Genomic DNA, 18,550 nt, shown 5'->3' on the forward strand with positions numbered 1-18,550 from the left:
ATATGTCATGGGGGGGTGCTTCAGGATTTTAGAGATGCTTAGTTGGGGCATGGCCAAAAAAAGGTTAGGAACCACTGGTCTAGAATCTCTGTTCATTCTGCCCTATGGCTAGAAATGGTAAGAAAACACTGTTTTCCAAGGAAGCTGTGCAGTATTACTGTTATCTTCAAATAATTCAATGATAAACTTCCAAGTAATCCTCATGCTACACATAGTTATCTGAAAAGTAATCTGTGTATAGCCTACACCAGTTTTAGACAGCCCAAGATCACTTTACGTATGTATGGCTTTGAGTCAAAAGGGAACTTAGGATTTCCCACAAGATAGTACCTCCCACCATAGTACTGGACGCCATCTTGACAGCAATTTGCTTTTTAAAAAAACTTCTGCACCACAAGAAGCTGGTGGGAGGAGGTATCCTTGAGACCCACTGCTTTTTCTCCCTGTGTTCTGAAAAGGCTAACAAAACAGGCTTTCTGAGAACAATAGTAACAATTTACTTTCTACCTTTGCAGTGACCCAAATTAATACAATGGAAGCTCGGGTTGCAGATGTAATCCGTGACGGAGGTACATCCGCCACCCGCAGCGTTCGTAACCTGCAGCGCCATGTCTGCACACATGTGTGACGCAATTTGGTGCTTCTGGGCATGTGCAAGCAGTGAAACCCGGAAGTAACCCTTTCTGGTACTTCCGGGTTTCCCGCGGTCTGTAACTGGAAAATGCGTAACCTGAAGCGTCTGTAACCCGAGGTATCACTGTATTTTTCTGCTCATCTGCTTAACAGGCAGCTGAAGAAGCAAGCATCACTCAATCTTAGGGCTGGTCCCTATGGAGAGGCAAATTTATATAGCTCATTTCGGCTATTCTTGTTACCATAGCATGCATATGGTGCTACACTTTATTTCTGAAAAAAAACAACCAATACAGTTGTTTGGACACACTCTGCCTCTCCCTTGACACACACAGAGACACACAGAGACAATGCAGAAATGAATAATTTTTTCAAACATTATCTTTACTATGTGTCTGGCAGTAATTTTGAATACCAAGACATAGTTGCATAACAGGTCTGCCACGGAACTTGTGTAGAGTAAAATCAGCTTCAATATGAAGCTGTTGGATATCATTCCCTCAGCTTTTTACATGCTAAATATCTTCAGCAAGTGTGCATTTAAAACATAGGCATGGATGCAATAAAAATCTGTAAGTAATGTTGCATGTGAAACATAATTTTTTAAAAAATCCCATCGATTACAACTGTATTTCTCTATTGGTTAATTTAAAAATGGGACAAAATCATGCAGAACATTAATTCTAAATACCTTAATGACAACACAAATAATAATAATAAATGCAACAGTGTTTGCTGGGGGGGGGGGGAGAAATCAATTAACTCAATGCCACCTCAAATAATGTTAAGTACTCAGTATTATTTTGATTCAACAGGGGTAAAATCCTCACTTTTGGGGTGTCAGCTATGCCACTTTAGGCTGGTGTTTTCTTGCTTATCCCAGCAGCATGTGCTACAGGTTCCGAATAAACCAAGGACCAGACTAGATGGGAACAGACAAATCACATTTGTTCGCGTGCCTAAAGAGACAGGGAGAGGAGGGTAGGGTCTTTTTTAAACAGCAAAAGTTGGGGGTAGCCTCTCTTCCCACCCACCCCCACCCTCCTGTGTCACCTCTCCAAGTTTTGTTGCTCTATGCACCGTTCCCCCGGCTCAGCTCCAATACCAGAAGTGAGCCAGACAAGGGGGGGGGGGGGGAGCAATGAAGCACAACTGAGAAGGCTGCCACATTTCAGCTCTCCTCAGTCACATGTGGTTTTTGTTATAAAAATTAGACACTCCACACTATTATACGTGAATGGGGTGGCCATGTAAATTAACAAAAGCGACTGTCCCCAATCGCATCTAGCTTTTCCGTAACCAGTCATCAACACAACTGCTCTTCCGCGGGTCCTATTTAGTTTTCACAGGGAAAGGTCTTCTCGGTGGAATCTACCCCATATTCAGAAAGAAAAATGGCTGCTTAAAGTACCCTTGGAAGCACAGCAACAGCATCAGCAAACACTGGTGGTGGTTGCAAGGATTCAAAATAAGCTGTCTGATCCAAGAGAACACAAACATCCACGCCCCCCCCCCACTTTAAAAAAGAGAGAGCAAAATTATGATACATACACACAAACTGACATTTGTACAGGTTACTGACATATTCCTGTTTCAAAAAATGGCATCAGTAGTAATGAAATGTCACAGGAGTTGCTATGCTGTGTTCATCTTTGATAATGAATTTTGCATATTTGTAAAAAAATATAATGGAAATTTAACCACCCGTTCAAAAATAAAAACACCCAAATTCATTGTTTGCTTTATGGGAAGAGGTGCACAGGCAGGGTGTCCCGTCCGTAAGGGCTGGCCCAGTCATTACAGTTAAATGGCTGATCTACATGCACAGTTGTTTACGTGTGTGAATCCATTAAAAATGCAGGGGGACCCATGGGTGCAGGGTGCACATACAAAGACCCTGGAATGGGCAAACCCTTTTCTTGTACCAACCCTATTTTGCACTGCTGTTACATCATTAAGCCATGTGCAGGGCTTATTTCAAAACATTTAACGCCAGTCACCGGGGACGAGGGGAGTGGGGAATACTACATATATTTAAGCATCAGGCAACAACAATGGCTATTTCCAGCCCAACTGCACTGGGCAAGCTGAAAGTTTAGAATATTGTTAATACACAAGAGAACTCATGCAGTTTGGTAAAGTTTTGTCGTAATTTTCACAGTTGCAGTTCTCTCTAGTCTCATTGCACTTTTGATAAGAAGGTGTTGGGGGGAAGAGAGTCTTGACTGAAGTTATTCTGAGTAAGAGCTTGAGCTGGCCGTCTTCTTTTTTTTCTTTTTGCCATGTTTCTTGTGCTTCTTCCGTTTTTTTGTTTTATCCTTTAAGAAAATGTAAAATATCATGAACGGGCACAGGATACTGCAGTCGATTCACTCAGATATAGGCCCCGACTAAGCATATGTGTTTTCAAAGGAAGGATTAACCAAAGCTATTCTGAAATTAAACCAAATAGAGAGTAACACCTACTAAGCAAAACAGTGTTTGAGGCCCCAGTGTCAAACCTGGGCATATCAAATAAGCTGGAGAAAAATCTAGCTAAAAATCCAGGCGATGTTGTTTGGAAACCTTTTGCCAAGCAAGCATAGTTGGCAGCACTGTCTTTAATGGTCTGATTCAATGCAAATTCATTGTTTAGGTCCTTATTTCTGTGCCATATACAAAGTCAGGATAAGTAGGATATAAAGCAATGCAGCCAGTCAGGTGATTGCCACCCTCAGCTCATTTGGGAGAAAGGGGAGGGATGTAAATTTAATAAATCAATAAATAAAATTCTGCTCTCATTTATGCCAAAATGCTTACGTCAGAGAAACTCCAGGAGGAGTTTGTGCCAACACATATTTATGCAAGTCTTAAATTTAAAATCAGTTTTCGTTGGAGGTTATTTGATAAGCAGGAAAATGCTTACATTTTTCTCTTTTTCTTCACTGGTTTTCTTCTTTTTTGCTGGTACCTATGTGGAGAGGAGCAGAGTAATATTTTCAAATATGCTGAAATACACATACAACAGCAAAATACCAATATTGTCTAGTACTGCTGTGGAGAAATAACATTTCCTGTTCTCTCAAATATGCAGAAATCTTCATTTTTCCAACTATAAAGTATGCTATTCTGTACACAGCTTCACAATTCTTACTTTTTTTCAGGTATGGTGTGTGTGGCAATTAAAAAGCATCCACAGAGGCCCATACTAGGAACATCCAGGTGGGAAGGATGTCCTGCTCATATGATTTATTCATTCACATTCACCTGGAATGGCACATATGACAAAATAGCTCCCATATCTCTGAAGGGACAAGTTGAACAGGATGTTTATTTGCTGAATTCATTTGTTTTTACATTAGCTTTTGGCTTTATAGGCATACCAACCTCCTCTGTGTGCTCTGATTCTGATGAGGACTCTGTTGATAACATGCCATCCCCACGATCTGCTTTTTTCCTTTTCCTTTCAAGGCTTTTGGTATCCTATGAAAGATAAAAGCCACATTTTGTGTACTGAACAATCAGAGGAATATACAGTGGTACCTCGGGTTACAAACACCTCAGGTTACAAACACTTTGGGTTACAGACTCCGCTAACCTGGAAGCAGTACCTTGGGTTAAGAACTTTACCTCAGGATGAGAACAGAAATCGCGCACTGCAGCAGCAGAAGGCCCCATTAGCTAAAGTGGTACCTCAGGTTAAGAACAGTTTCAGGTTAAGAACAGACCTCTGCAACGAATTAAGTTCGTAACCAGAGGTACCACTGTATTACGAACAACTGGCTTAAAATTCATTTGACCATTTATTCAAGGGCAATGAGACTTTAAGCTAAAAATTAAAAGTTAAAACCTGAGAGGACAAAATGCATTCATGTATTCATAGCAGTGACCAGAGGAGAAATGACCACTGGGAGGAACGCAGAGAGAAGAAGCGCCATGGTGCATCTGCAGCAGCACAACTGGACACCTTTGTCTGCCCCAGCTGCAACAAAACATGTCTCTTCCATATCGGTCTACAGCCCCAGGAGGAGCTGCAACCTTCTAACAGCTTGGCTTCACCCCCAGAGGTACATTCCTCTATTGTCTCCTGAGACAGACAGATGCTAGGCAGTATAAGAAACCTGAAAGTTGCTTTATACAAATAAAGGTGCATAATAACTAGCCATTTTGATAAGTAATGGCAGAAATTCACTGACGAGAAGTGAGAATTGCACCACAATTTTCAGAAAAAGCCCAGCCCATTAGGACGCTCATTGACATTCACGGTTCAGAAAAGTTTGCCCTGTTTGTCAAAGTCTTATTTCCAACAGCGAAAGAAGCACTTATGAAAATCTGGATAATCAAATTCCAGCTGACAAGTGCTCTGAATAGAGACACTGAGCTTCTACATGAACTCTGAGTCTTGAGGTAGTTGTTGCTGTTTTAAAATTTATGAAAGTATTTTACCTTTTCTCTTTCATAGTCTTCCTTTGCCCTTTTATTTTTTAAGCTGTCCTAAATAAAGAGATGAAAAGTAGTTATGGTATAAAAAATAGCCCTTGTGCTGTCAGTGGTTATAAAATCAATGCTACCTGAAGTCTAAACATTTCCTATGATGAGAAATATGACTCTTGCACAGTTAACAATTTATTGGTACTCTGGAAGATGGATGCTCATAACAAAGCTTCCAGTCATGCAGAAACAGCTGCTGTATTATTCTTACAGTACGGGGGGTAAGGCTGTTCTTAGTTGGTCAGCAACTACATTTGCCAGTAGGTGAATCTAGACAAAAGGACAGAAGGGAACGGCACACTCCCTGTGACATGCTATCACACACCCACAACACGCCACCCACCCACTTCTAACTGATCTTGGAAATATCACTCTGGAAAACAAAAGCAGGGATATTAAGATACTGCATCTGATGAAGCGGAATCAAGTCCACAATTTTCTTTTATTTTTTGCCACCATGAACTATTTGTCTTTAAGGTGCCATGAGATTCTACGAAGTTTTAAGGTATCTTCAGTAGCAATGCGTATGGTGGGACAGTAGGATCTCCCACCAATCCGCTTCTCTCGCCAGTGCCACCACATGGCACCATCTTCACTGCTACTCCACCCCAGCATCATCCAGGTTAACAGTAGCAATGCCACCAAGTGCTGGGTGGGCGGCTCTGTACCACTACTCACACCGCTACTGGGTATCTTAGGAAAATGTCAAGGTGACTAATACAATAGGACACTTTACCTTGCCGTCCGAGTCAGAATCTGAACTAGAGTTTTCAGATGATTTCCGTGAGGAGCGGTGCTTCTTCTTTCTTCTCTTTTTCCCTTGTTTCTTATCCTAGCCACAAATATTTTAAGAAAACGGTTTGATTTTGTTCACGGCAAATCGTTATCTAAGCATTGAGCTTGGAACATTTGGGCAGTGACTGTACTGCTACACAAGGACGGCTGAAGCTTACACAGGCAACCTGATTTTTAGTCATCAAGATTAAATCCAACAGCTTTCATTGTCCAACCAAACACTACAGTTCTTGCCTCGTTGACTCAAGTTTAAACATCCAGAAGGTCATTAGCATAATCTTTCAGTGAAAAATTAAAAGGGCAGGTGCAGCCCATAAAAGTATATTGATAGCTGCATAAACACCTGTTTAAAAATCCATACATGAGTTCAATGGAGATTTGCTCCCAGATAAGTGGATATAATATTGTATCGACAGTATCAGTACAAAAAGATACAAATTCAGCTCAGACTAACTTGAACTATTAATGTACTAATTATTGCAGCTCAGCTAGTTTGGATCCTGTTTTTCTTACTTTGCAAAACCTTGAAGGGTTCTGCTGGAACCCTTACCAGAGACTTTCCCCAGCACAGTGATTTGATGTTTTATCTACTAATGCTAATCATTTTATTGTTGTTCTGGCTGTTGTTGTTTTTTATATTTAGTTGGATCACTTGTCTCTGGAAACCATGGAGTGGATTGGTCTCGGTTTCCATTCAGAGTGCTTAAGCTTTTAAAACTCCCTTGATGCCTGTTTGCATTTCTCTTTGTTGAACAACAACACTGAACGCATTGTTTTGGCCAAGGGCTCGCTTTGTACATCACAATTCTACTCTGTGACAAGCCTAACTGAGGCCAGAACTACACTTTGCGTGGCCATCTTGTGTACTGAAGAGCTCAACAACCAGTTCTTTTCTGCCAGGGAGCACGAGGAGGAGGTGATCTGCAACGAAGAAGCTGGAAGCAGAGGAGAGGGTGCCTACCCCTCAACATCTTTCCACTAAGATTCCTCCAACCTACTTTTCACACAGCTGGGTAGCGATATCCACATTTCTATCTTATACAGGACTGGAACCTAGGTTAGGGGGGGAAGGCAGGTTGCAGGAGACAAACAGCAGGTGGAGAAAGGTAAACACCCACTCCAGTAATTGCCTTCTCTTCTGCAAATTACCCCACCTGATGCTACTTTGCAGACAAGAAGCAGTCACCGGGGCTTTAATACATGAGATGGCTGCCTAATACACAGTTTTGGCCTGCACAGTGTTAATAAGGACACAGCCTTTTAAGCTTTTGCAGCACTCTATCTTGCCATCTTCAGAAGAACAATGCATGCTAAACATTTAACCCTGCAACGATGCTTAGAGCTCATTACATTTAGGCACACCAATACTTAAGGGCCCTCAACAACTTAATCAATGCACTGCCTTGAGGTAACATTTTCATCTCTTCCACACACAGAATGCTCATTTTTGCTGGCTGTTTATTTAACAGCCTGTTTCTGCTCTTCCATGTAAAAATAACATAAGTAGTTTTGAATTGGGAAAAAAGCAAGAAGTCTCTTACACCCACATGCTAAACATAATAGTCATTCCCTTTGAAGGAGCGCCACAGGCTTTTTACTGACTTTTTTGAGCCGTAGCTCCCTCTCCTCACCTCTGATGGGTGAGTTTGCAAAGCCTCTACCATGTTATCTAGTTGAGATGAGCTTGGAGAAGACTAAGGAAGGAAGGGCTTGGGAGAGTCAATAGAAGACCCTCCCCAAAGATGAGAGCCTATACATGGATGAAATAGATGAGATCTACTTCTGAATAATGGCTGGGAGCCCACAATCTATGCATGGCAACAACTGAGCTTCTCCCTTCTAACCCAAAATTCAGGAGCCTGTTAAGTATCCTGACTAACTCCTTTCCTATGGGCATGGTTATCTGGGCATGGTTATCTGTAGGTTTTCATTAACAGATTGGACTACATTTTCCTTCCTCTGTTCAAATGTGCAAGGGCCTGCAATGTAGCATAGGCTTCCGTGTGAGGGAGGGGAAGGGAAAGAGGCAAAATTATTGATTTTCTCCTTTCGACTGCAGCCCCCACTCCCATTCCTTCAATGTAGTTCCAGATGGTCTGGAGCAGGTTTCCAGGGGGCTGCAGGAGAAATGGTCAGAAATCCTTCCACCACCCAGTTACTTGTACCAGCAGGAGCATCCCATATGTAGTATCCCATGTACAAGAACTCAATCCAAGCCAATGTACTTAGGATGAGGGTGTAGAAGACTTGGGGGAAAAAAACAACTGTTCCTAACAAGGTTGCCTTCCTCCTGATCAAAACGACACACACAGGAGTTTTTATTTTCCCCTACATTCGAATGCAAACATATCAAAATAATTGAGATGAAAAGGGGGAACTGGCACAATTTCACAGAATGGGACAGTTTCAGTTAACAGCATTCTTACCTCATCTTCAAAATCAGAAGAACTACTGGAAGAATCAGAGCTTGATGAGGAAGAGGAAGATGGAGACAACTTGACCAAAGACAACAAAACGTAAATTTGTGAGATGCAGAATTTGTTAGATAAATGCAAAAATGAACAGCCCAAGAAGATGGCCCCTACAATTACTCTCTTGACTACTAAACACTGATATTAGGATACATTCTTTAACTAAAGATGCGTCATTTGGGTTTAAAGCCAAGATGAGGTATTAACAACACATAAAACAGCCTTCAAAAACATTTTTTTCCTTTAAACCAGCTTTCCTGTACAATGGAATTCCAGATACTGTTGGACAAATGCCCATAATCCCCAGCCAGCAAAGCTAATTGTCAGGGGTGATGAGATAGGTATATGATCTAAAAACACCTGGGGACTCAAGGTTGGAGAAGAATGCCTTGCACATGTTTACTTAACTCCCTTAAGTTAAAATGTTTATCAACTTGTACATTGGGGGAAAACACCCTGAAATCTTTGCTCACCCTACTGGATTTCTTCTTCTCCTTTTTCTTCTTCTAAAAGGAAATAAATAATCTAGAATTAGTATGTCCATGTGTGTGTGTGTCACCAATGAAGTTAGGGTTCTACATTCAGTGATGTGTTCTTTGGTAGGAGTTGCATTGCCGCACTGCCAAACAGCAAAGGCTATTCAAAGATCCAGACCCCATTGCCCTTGCATAAATATGCTAAAGCTGTTTTACCTCTTTCTTCCTTGAAGTGCTCTCACTTCCACTTAACAATTTCTCCCGGTGTTTTTCGAGTTCTTTTTTCCAGTTCTGAAAAAAACCCAAAAACATTGGAAGTAATCAGTTGTAATTTCACGCAGAGCAGGCAGTCAGCTTCTCCCTTCAACAAATAAGCATCTACTCAAAGCCATGGATACGTGAAGGCTATTGATGGGGAATTTGCAGTGAAAGCTGTGTTAAGATTGTTGCTGGAAGAACTGCACAGAATCCTCTGGGACATTTATTGTGGTTGAAACTTCCACGGAGCAGGGTCTGCTCGATAAAGTGGTCTCGAGTCCATGAACGCATAGGCCACAATACATTTGTTAAGGTGCAACCCTAGATGCCTCTGTTCAGGCGTAAGTCTCATTTAGTTCACTGGGACTTACAGGTATAGGGTACCCACATACCTGAGTGGAAGTCCTAATGGACTCAGCAGGACTTATGCCTGAGTAGATGTGCACAGAATTGCACTCTTAGTCTTTGAGATGCCACAAGAATCTTTGTCATTTAAAATGGTATGGTATGTCGGGCCTTGAATATTTTTTTTAAACCCCCCCCCCACAAATATGATAAAAACCCCCACAAATATGATAAAAAAGAAGCATAACAAAATAGTAAAACCTTAAAAAAACCCTAACTAACCATAAAGCAACAAAAATAACCAGCATTTTCTCTTAACAATATCAACAATACTAGCATTATATTATTAAAGGGGTTGGGGCAGTCTGGAGCATATTCAGCCTTTCTCTCTCCTGAATATTTTTCTTAAAAAGTTGCTCTCACAAACTTTTAAAGCTATATTATTAAGAACTTGGAGAAAGTTACATAGCGTTCCACCCATCCTAAGAAATGTTGAACATCTAAATCCCTTGGTGTCACTAATAAGTCTTCATTCTCCAAAAGGTCATTATTCTAGTGTAAAAAAACAAGGCTTTGTCCTCACGTACTGGGCTACAGCGGCTGTTCCTAGGAATGCGTACCTATAAGTGCTATGTCTGTTAACCTCCCTTTGCTCTTCCCTTTCTCCTCGGTTTTTAAGGCTTCTGGCAAGAATTTTATGTTTGCTGGTAGTGATCGCTCCTTCGTGGGCACTATGTTCCCGTAGCACAATGGCTCCTAATAGCTTTGTCAGAGTTATCTGAATACATTTCAAAGGTATTTCAAGGTCTGACAGAGCTTTCCATTTTAGCTCTTGCTGAGCAGAACAATCTGCAGTTTTCACAGTGGAAGCTTGCAAAATGGAGGCCTTACAAATTTCCTGGGGAGGGGGAAACAGCATTTAGCAATAATATTGGATTGGCAAGGGATGAGATAAGCAACAGTTCCTATCACTCTGCTACAGTTTTAAAGTAATACAGTAAAAGGGCAGGCAGATGGCTGGGGTCGGATAACAAGACAATTTCATTATGCTTCTGAGAGTAGAGCAGGAGAAAAAAAATCTTAAGTAATCTATCTACATAAAGTTAAACCAATAACAAACCTCATTCATCCTTTCTTCAAATTCTGCTAAGGCTTTGGAACCCTTCTTCTTCTTTTCTAGTTGTTCTTTTACTTCTTCCCTTTAACGCAAACAAAACAATATAAAGCCCTGATTTATTCAAATCTTCAAGGCAGCCAGTTGTAAATTCACCATATCTGATACAACCGGCTTGGACCCTAGTTAAGTTAACTTAAGGAAGTTGATGACCCCTGAAAATCTTCTCCAGAAGGTAGTGTTGGTGGGGAGGAAATCCTGAAAAAATATGGGATGGGGCACTGTGAATGGCAGGAGGGAGGTGGCCATGGGAAAGTTACCTTTCATGAATTTCCTTTTGTTAACTTACGTTATGATCCAAGCTATCTATCTATCTATCTAGTCTGGGCAACTGCCTTCAAGCCAAAACCTACTGAGGCTACTTAGATCATACACCCCAAACTCTGCCCTCCAGATGTTTTGGGACTACAATTCCCATCATCCCTGACTACTGGTTCTGTTAGCCAGGGATGATGAGAGTTGTAGTTCCAAGACATCGGGAGGGCAGAGTTTGGGGATGTATGACTTAGATGCAAGTAATTATTCCATGGGATTCACTTGGCCTATTATTGGCTGCACTGGCATGTGATAATAAACTATACTTTGTCCCTGCTCCTCTTTTGGTACGACCACAATAAGGAGCTTGGGAGCATTTGCTTCTACCTTCAACTAACTGTAGTCTGTTGTTATGTCTGAACCAAAACAAACTGTGATTACTCTAAACTTTAGTCTGTCTGAAAAAGTCGTTTTCGTAGTTAACATACTTGAATTGTTTGGATAAACCATAGTTAAAACCAACATAACACTTGGCTATGGTTAAGAGTTACATGCAAACCAGGTGATGGCCTTCGGAACTGAAGTCCCATTCTCCTTCACAACAAAAGGGCTCTGGAAAAGGAGGAAAGTCATTATGGTCATACGTACCATGTTGGTCTTGGTCTGTTCAAATAGTCTTGTATGGTAGGTCCTGAAGATGGAGCAGGACCTCGTGATCTAGCCATCGCTATGGGATTCATATAAGCCTGAAAGATTACAAAGCGATAAATTCAAAGTCATTCCACTTTGCTGACATTAAAATAGCACCCCAACCTCCTATTTATAGAGAGAAATGAAAGCATTCTTAAATTAGACAACAACAGTCTTCTTCAGGAAGCTAGCAGATTCTTAGAAGACAAGTGCACAGATTTCCTTATGGGTTGATTTTGCTGTTTTGTCTTTTGTGACAAAATTCTGAGGGGGGAACCAATGCTTTATTTTCCAAGTCCAGTTGCTCTCTGACTATCAAAGAGTGTTGATTTTTAAATGGAACACATAACAAGCACTAAATAGTCATTCATTTTGCCTTTTCTCTCTGTAGTCTCATTTTCTGGCAGAAGCTGTGTACACTCAGCCTCTGGAAATCATTCTGTTCAAGAAACACTGGCACACAACCAAGGCTGTAGAAATTAGTGATAATATTTATAGCCTGGGCGAATTTTGAGAGCACCATACAACTCAGTAGCACTGAACATTTGGCCCACAGAAGTCCCTTATTTATCCTCACATCATGGAAAGGTTCTAACTTGCTTTGGGCTACTGAAGGACAGAGTGGCTTGGTTCAGACATAACCTAGTTTTATTCTCTGCCCCCTGCAATGCTCCATTCTCCTCTCCCCTTCCCTTTTCTTTTCACTCTTGCCCCATAAGTCAATACTTGAAGGGCTTTTAAAACCACAGTTTCACATTACATCCAAACCGGAAAACTGTGATTGAAGGAACCCTGTAAGTATTTAATTATGGTGCAAAAGAGAAGGAGAAGGGATGCGGAAGTGTTCTGACACAAAGCTAATTCTGAGTTTGGTTTACAACAAGAATGGACAGGTTTCAAGCTTGCAGGATCTACTGGATCATGCCTCAACAACAGAACATCTGCTTTGCACGCAAAAGGTCCCAAGTTTAATCCCTGGCATCTCCAGGCTGGGCAGAGAGAGACTCTTGTCTGAAACCTGGAGAGTCACTGCCGATCAGTGTAGACAAGACTGAGCAACATGGACCAAAGGTCTGAATTGGAATAACACAGCTTCCTAGGATTTCTACTTCGTTTTTTGCTAGCCCCTCGAGTGCCACCAACTGGATCCTGGTACAAAAGACCTTTCACTAAGAATCAAAAAATTCTGAGCCAGCCCAAGAATTGATTTTGAGTACCAGAACAAAAATAACCCTGAAATTTTCTTTATTTTGAGTTACCTGAGCAGCAGGTATTTCCTCTTCACCATTTTCTGGTTTAAGTTTTACAGCCCCAATGATCATAAGGCAGACTACTGCATGGACAAGCCCTTCCAGTGGTTCTCAACCTGTGGGTCCCCAGATGTTGGACCACAACTCCCATCATCCCTCATCTTTAGCCTTGCTAGCTAGGGGTGATGGGACTTGCAGTCCCAAAACATCTGGGGACCCACAGGTTGAGAAAGGCTGCCAGAGTTTTTGCATTTGGACAGTGCCTAACTTGTACAAAATTAGAAACCAATTGAGATTGCCATGTTCTTCCTATGCCCCAGATCACATATATAGCTTTAACACAACCCCTTAAGGGATAATAAAAAATTAATAATAATAGTAGTAATAGTAGTAGTAGTAATAATATCATCATGAGCAAATATAATAAAAAATGCACAGTAAAGAGGATGTCTGGAGGGAGCCTTAATTACTTGTATCGAACAACTTCTAGAGGTCTGTACAAGTAAGGCCAGACATTCTCTTTACTGTCTATTTATTATTATTTGTGCTCATGATGATACCCTACTTTCAACATTCTTTGCATATGCAATAGCTTTGGGGTAGACATAATGCTTCATTTCCAAATAGCGCACCTCCCTTGCTTCCTGTTGAAATCCTGTAATTTTTTTATACCACTAGTGTTCCAGTGTGTGTTGCCTGCTTTTGTTGCACTATAGTGCAAGAGTGCTTCTCCAGATGCTAATAAAGCAGTAACGGTGGGGAAGCATTTCCACACAGCTAATGAAGTGGAATGATGTGCTGACGGTCTTGTATAAATCCCACACAAATACACCTTATTGTGTCAATGACAGGTTTCAGAATACTGTACACCTGCAAAAAACAACAACCCTGGAGGGGGCCTTTCAGCATCAAATCTCGGAAAGAAACCTGAGCTTGCTTACAGCTATCTGCCTTTACCCAACAAAGGAATTCTATTTAGCAGAGATCACTAAAACCTCCTTCCTCCCCAGGCACTTCAGAACATTTCTATGCTAATGCACAAAGTGCAACCGTTCACATTTCCAATCTGTGCTAATAGCAATGAATGGCCTTGGTTCAACTTGAATACAATTATTATTTTTTTGCTTAGGACAGCTGCAGATATCATTTAGTCACTCCTGCTTTGCCTTTAGGTTTACTTGGCCAGCCTCAAAACATCAAAACCCTATACCCATATGGTGAAAAAGCACACCAAAGAAAGCACCGGAATTACGTATTCAAACAGGATCACAAAAGTGGAAGTGTAAACATCAGAGGGACTAGGAAACAGGGTCGCAATCCTTACGCAAAGTCGCAAAATGCCCCGTACAGTTAAGTTCCTGCCACATTGCAATTAGATCTGCACGCCCAACAGATCCCCTGGCTGCCACCTGCTACTTGCAGGAGGAAATCATGTTTTTTTAACCTACGTACTTCAGAGACACTCCAAGTCCAATGGGGCGCAGAAAGGTCCCACGATCCCCATTAGGGTATAAATAAATATATATTTTAATGACCGCCTCCCCATCCCGGATTCCCCAACCGGGGGGTGGAGAAAGAAAGACCTGCCGTGTGCATGTCTGGCACAGTCCATCCCAACATCAGGTCCCCGTCCCCCCAAATAAACTTCTTAGGTGATCGCCAAACCATAACAACCTGCCTCCCCTCCGCCCTGCACCCCAAGTCTTTGACCCCCGGGTCCAGCATCCCCACCCAGTCCAGGAGGAGCCGCCGTGGGGCCTCCTTCCAGAGCCTCGCCGCCCCCCAGAGGCCTCCCCTCCAGCGCGGCGCGACTTACTCACCACCCGGTTATCCCTTTTGCCCATGGCGTGCAAAAAAACCTGCGGCGCCCGGCGCCCGGTCAGAACCGCACCGGCCTAGCTGAGCTCCCTTTCTCCGCTACCCGTCAAGTTGTTGGTTTTTTTTTCTTCACCATCGAAACGCTACCGAGCATGCTCAGTGGCACTCCGAGCATGCTCAGTGGCAGGCCTCGAAGCGCCCCTGCCCTTCCTTCCTTGCCCACACTCGGGAGTCGGGTTGCAAAAGCGCGCTGCTGGGAATGGGTGGACGAGTTCGGCGCGTCTGAATGAGGGACTTGGGAGGCTCGCGGGTCGCGGTGCAGCAGGAATTGCTCGCCCGCTTGCACTTGTGAGCAAAGACCGATTCTGCAAGCGAAAACAGCAGTCTGGTTTGAAAAGGGGTAAAGGTGCATAAAAAGAGCCTCAGATTTAGGCAGGGTCAGGCGGCGTCACATTTACCTTTCGTCAGAAAGAACTACCAGTAATTGCAAGGGAGGGGATGGGGGGGGCGTGGGAGAAAGGGAGCATGAAGGAAAAAATATATGGAATAATGCAACTGCTTAAGGGAGAGGAGGAAACACTCTCCGCCCTATCCGCTTGAGGTGTTCCTCGCCCCCACCCACTTAAGGGATTTCTACATTGCAGCCCCCTCGCTTGCGACTCATGCACGTGATTGTGTTCATACCCCAATATGGGGAACAAAACAAAAACTGCCGTCAGGATACATCTCGCAGGTCTTGGAGAAACACACTCCCTGTTGCAGCGTCTGGGGGGAAGAGGTTCAGAGGGCCTGCAGCGACTGCCGAGCAAGCCAGCGGGGTCTTCCCTTAAGGTCCCAGGCTACATAGGCCATCCTTCTCCCAACCAGCTGGTCTCCCCATGTTTTAGGCTAGAGCAGGTGTCAGCAAACTTTTTCAGCAGGGGGCCGGTCCACTGTCACTCAGACTTTGTGGAGGGCCGGACTATATTTTGGAAAATATATATGTATGAATTCCTATGCCCCACAAATAACCCAGAGATGCATTTTAAATAAAAGGACACATTCTACTCATGTAAAAACATGCTGATTCCCAGACGGTCCACGGGCTGGATTTAGAAGGCAATTGGGCCGGATCAGGCCCCTGGGCCTTAGTTTGCCTACCCGTGGGCTAGGCTCTTGTCAGTCGCAGCCCGCAGGCCCCTCTGGAGGCTGCAAGCCTAGCAATACTGTATGCATGGAGTAAAATGTACAGCCAGAGGAATGATTTGGAAGCTGCAAACTGCAAATTGGCAGGGGACAAGGATGTCTGCAGAGACGAGTAAAATAAGTAGGGCCTATCAAAGGCAGCCTTTGCTGCCTGAGCCAAATGAAAAGATGATGTCTCTCTGCCCCCTCCCCCTTTCCATATGGGAAAAAGCAAAACTGATCAGACTGACAGTTTGAATCTTACTTCAAAACTGACAACAGAAGTGTTTTTCCGCTGCCTCTGAGGACAACAGGCCAGCTTAGGGCACCTACAGTAGGCCAAAATCCCTCTAACATCTTGGTCACATCCACACCATAACTTTAAATCTCTGTGATACCACTTTAAATAGTCAGGGCTTCCTCCAAAGAATTCTGTAGGTTCTTAAGGGTGCTGAGAGTTGTTGGGGGTCCCCAGTTTCCCCACAGAACTACAGTTCTCTGAGTTCCCTGTGAATTGGATCTCTGTGAGGGGAAGAAAGGGAAAGGGAAAGGGACCCCTGATCATTAGGTCCAGTTGTGGCCGACTCTGGGGTTGTGACGCTCATCTCGCTTTATTGGCCGAGGGAGCCGGTGTACAGCTTCCAGGTCATGTGGCCAGCATGACTAAGCCGCTTCTGGCGAACCAGAGCAGCGCACGGAAATGCCGTTTACCTTCCCGCCAGAGCGGTACCTATTTATCTACTTGCACTTTGACATGCTTTTGAACTGCTAGGTTGGCAGGAGCAGGGACTGAGTAACGGGAGCTCACCCCGTCGCAGGGATTCGAACCGCCGACCTTCTGATCGGCAAGTCCTAGGCTCTGCGCCACCCGCGTCCGTGTGAGGGGAATAGGGGTCTCCTAACAACTCTCAGCACCCTTAAAAAACTACAGCTCCCAGAAATGTTTGAGAGGAGTCCATGGCTGTTTAAAGTGGTGTCAGATAGATTTAAATGTATGGTGTGTGTGCGTGCCTGCTTACCACCATATTATATTGGCCGTCCAAATCAGTATGAATGTTCATTGCAATATAACCAGTGCTTTTCTTCTAGGGGAAAAAGTGTTGGTACTGTGTACCCTTGAGTACCCCCAGAAAAAAGCACTGCATTCATCCCATAAACAAATCAGAATGAATGCTCAGTAAACACTGGGTGTAGTATAAACACTCTGAAAGCTTTGCACACTAGAATTGGGATGACTGCTGAACAAACAGGTGGTCTGGAGGAGTCCATAGTGGATTATGTATACCTGACTGCTACTGTTTGTAACTCTTTGATGTAACTGGATATTGGAAAACTAGAACATATAAAAGGAGTATGAGATATATCATGATTATGTTTTTCAGTGTATGTGCAATGACCCAAAGAAGAAGCTCAATGAGAAGCACAAACCATTTTAACCAGCAGTGAGTAAGCACATGGAATTCACACATTTTTGAAAAGAAAACTGTAGTCTGGGTAGGCTTGAGAGTGTCTAGGGAAATTGATTTTAAAACCAGATGTGGCTGAAGTACTAAGTATGAACAGTGAGCTCATAGTATGTTGCTAGGTCAGGAGTGGGGTGTCAAGCACGAGGGAAGCCTTTCTAACTGGCTCTCCTCTCTTCAGATCATGTCCCTTACAGGCCTTCCTTGAATGCTTTTGTCAGCCTGGAATGTGTCCTTAAAACATAGCTGTCAAGCATCCTTTATTTGGCGGGACAGTCCCTTATCCCAGCGCCATGTCCCGCTGCTGTCCCTTATTGATGATGTCCCTTAAATTTCCCGGGTTTCAAAGGAAGCAGCTCCTCTCCCTCCCTCCCTGCCAGCCAGGGAGGAGGGAGGCTCCAACTGTGTTGCTTGGCTGTGTTGCTCACCCAATAAGGTTTCTAAGAACGACTGGGGGGTGGAGCTCACATGCCTTATGCCGATCAAATCGGCCGTGTTGCCTGGGGACTCGCCTTTGCTCAGCGCTTCCCAGCGGAGAGGTGGCGGTGGTTTTCCTTGCTGCATCCCCTTTGCTGGGTTGCTGCGCTATGGGAACCACCGCTTGAGGCTTCGTTTGGCTGCTGGTTGACTAAAATCCCTTATTTTGGCTGCTGATCCCTTATTTTCGAGGCTGCTGGTCCCTTATTTTCAAATCTGTAAGTTGACAGCTACGCCTTAAAATGTGATAATACATATGGTGAATGTGTGTGTGTGTGTTCAAACTTCTGGCCTTTACAGGGGTGGAACGTAGTCTATTGTACAAAGGAAAGAGTCATATCCACTGCTGTACCCATTTTTGTCTCTGGTCTCTCCTTCCACTGGCATGTGGCCTCCAGAAAGTTGCTTATGAGGCATGCAGGCCTCAGGCTGAAAAAGGCTCCCTCCTGCTGAAAGTCATGCAGCTTTCAGTTAGTTAAACATTTAACTGTGTGGGATGAAATCGTACATGGGAGTTTTACATACAGTGCCTTGGCTAGGATAGTCTAGTTATTCGTGTCAATTGCTACAGTTCCACTGACTCATATCTAATGGTTTTCATTAGCTGCAGCAGCACAGAGACGTGAGCTGTTGCACATGAAATAAGCTTGGCACATGAAAACAACTGTCAGGCTCTGCCTGCTTGCGATTGAAAAGCATTAGCTGGCAATTATTTCTCCACAAGTTGCACCAAGGATCTCAAGTTTAACCTTTCCATCTTTAAGATTTTTCTCAGGAGGCTGTGAATATCTCTCACAAGTAGACACATGCC

At 43.3% G+C, this 18,550-nt stretch overlaps 1 protein-coding gene across 2 annotated transcripts; it reads right to left on the bottom strand.

The window, feature by feature from the left end:
* Positions 1 to 996: 996 nt before the first annotated feature.
* Positions 997 to 14,831, bottom strand: FAM133B (family with sequence similarity 133 member B). Of its 2 annotated transcripts, XR_014517634.1 has the most exons (12): positions 14,638 to 14,831; positions 11,526 to 11,623; positions 10,569 to 10,647; positions 9,062 to 9,136; positions 8,843 to 8,875; positions 8,325 to 8,393; positions 5,840 to 5,935; positions 5,059 to 5,106; positions 4,000 to 4,095; positions 3,539 to 3,583; positions 1,545 to 2,951; positions 997 to 1,502 (listed from the first exon to the last, which is right to left on the bottom strand). XR_014517634.1 is itself a non-coding variant. In XM_083467720.1 (11 exons), exons 1-11 carry the CDS (start codon positions 14,659 to 14,661, stop codon positions 2,865 to 2,867), a joined length of 750 nt encoding a protein of 249 aa, XP_083323846.1. In that variant the 5' UTR covers positions 14,662 to 14,831; the 3' UTR covers positions 997 to 2,864. The 2 variants fall into 2 exon arrangements, 1 of the variants encoding a protein (XP_083323846.1); XM_083467720.1 differs by having other exon boundaries at positions 997 to 2,951.
* Between the last annotated feature and the right edge of the window lie 3,719 nt (positions 14,832 to 18,550).

Source organism: Podarcis liolepis (genome assembly GCF_965112155.1).
Source record: "Podarcis liolepis genome assembly, chromosome: 12".
NCBI lineage: Eukaryota > Metazoa > Chordata > Lepidosauria > Squamata > Lacertidae > Podarcis > Podarcis liolepis.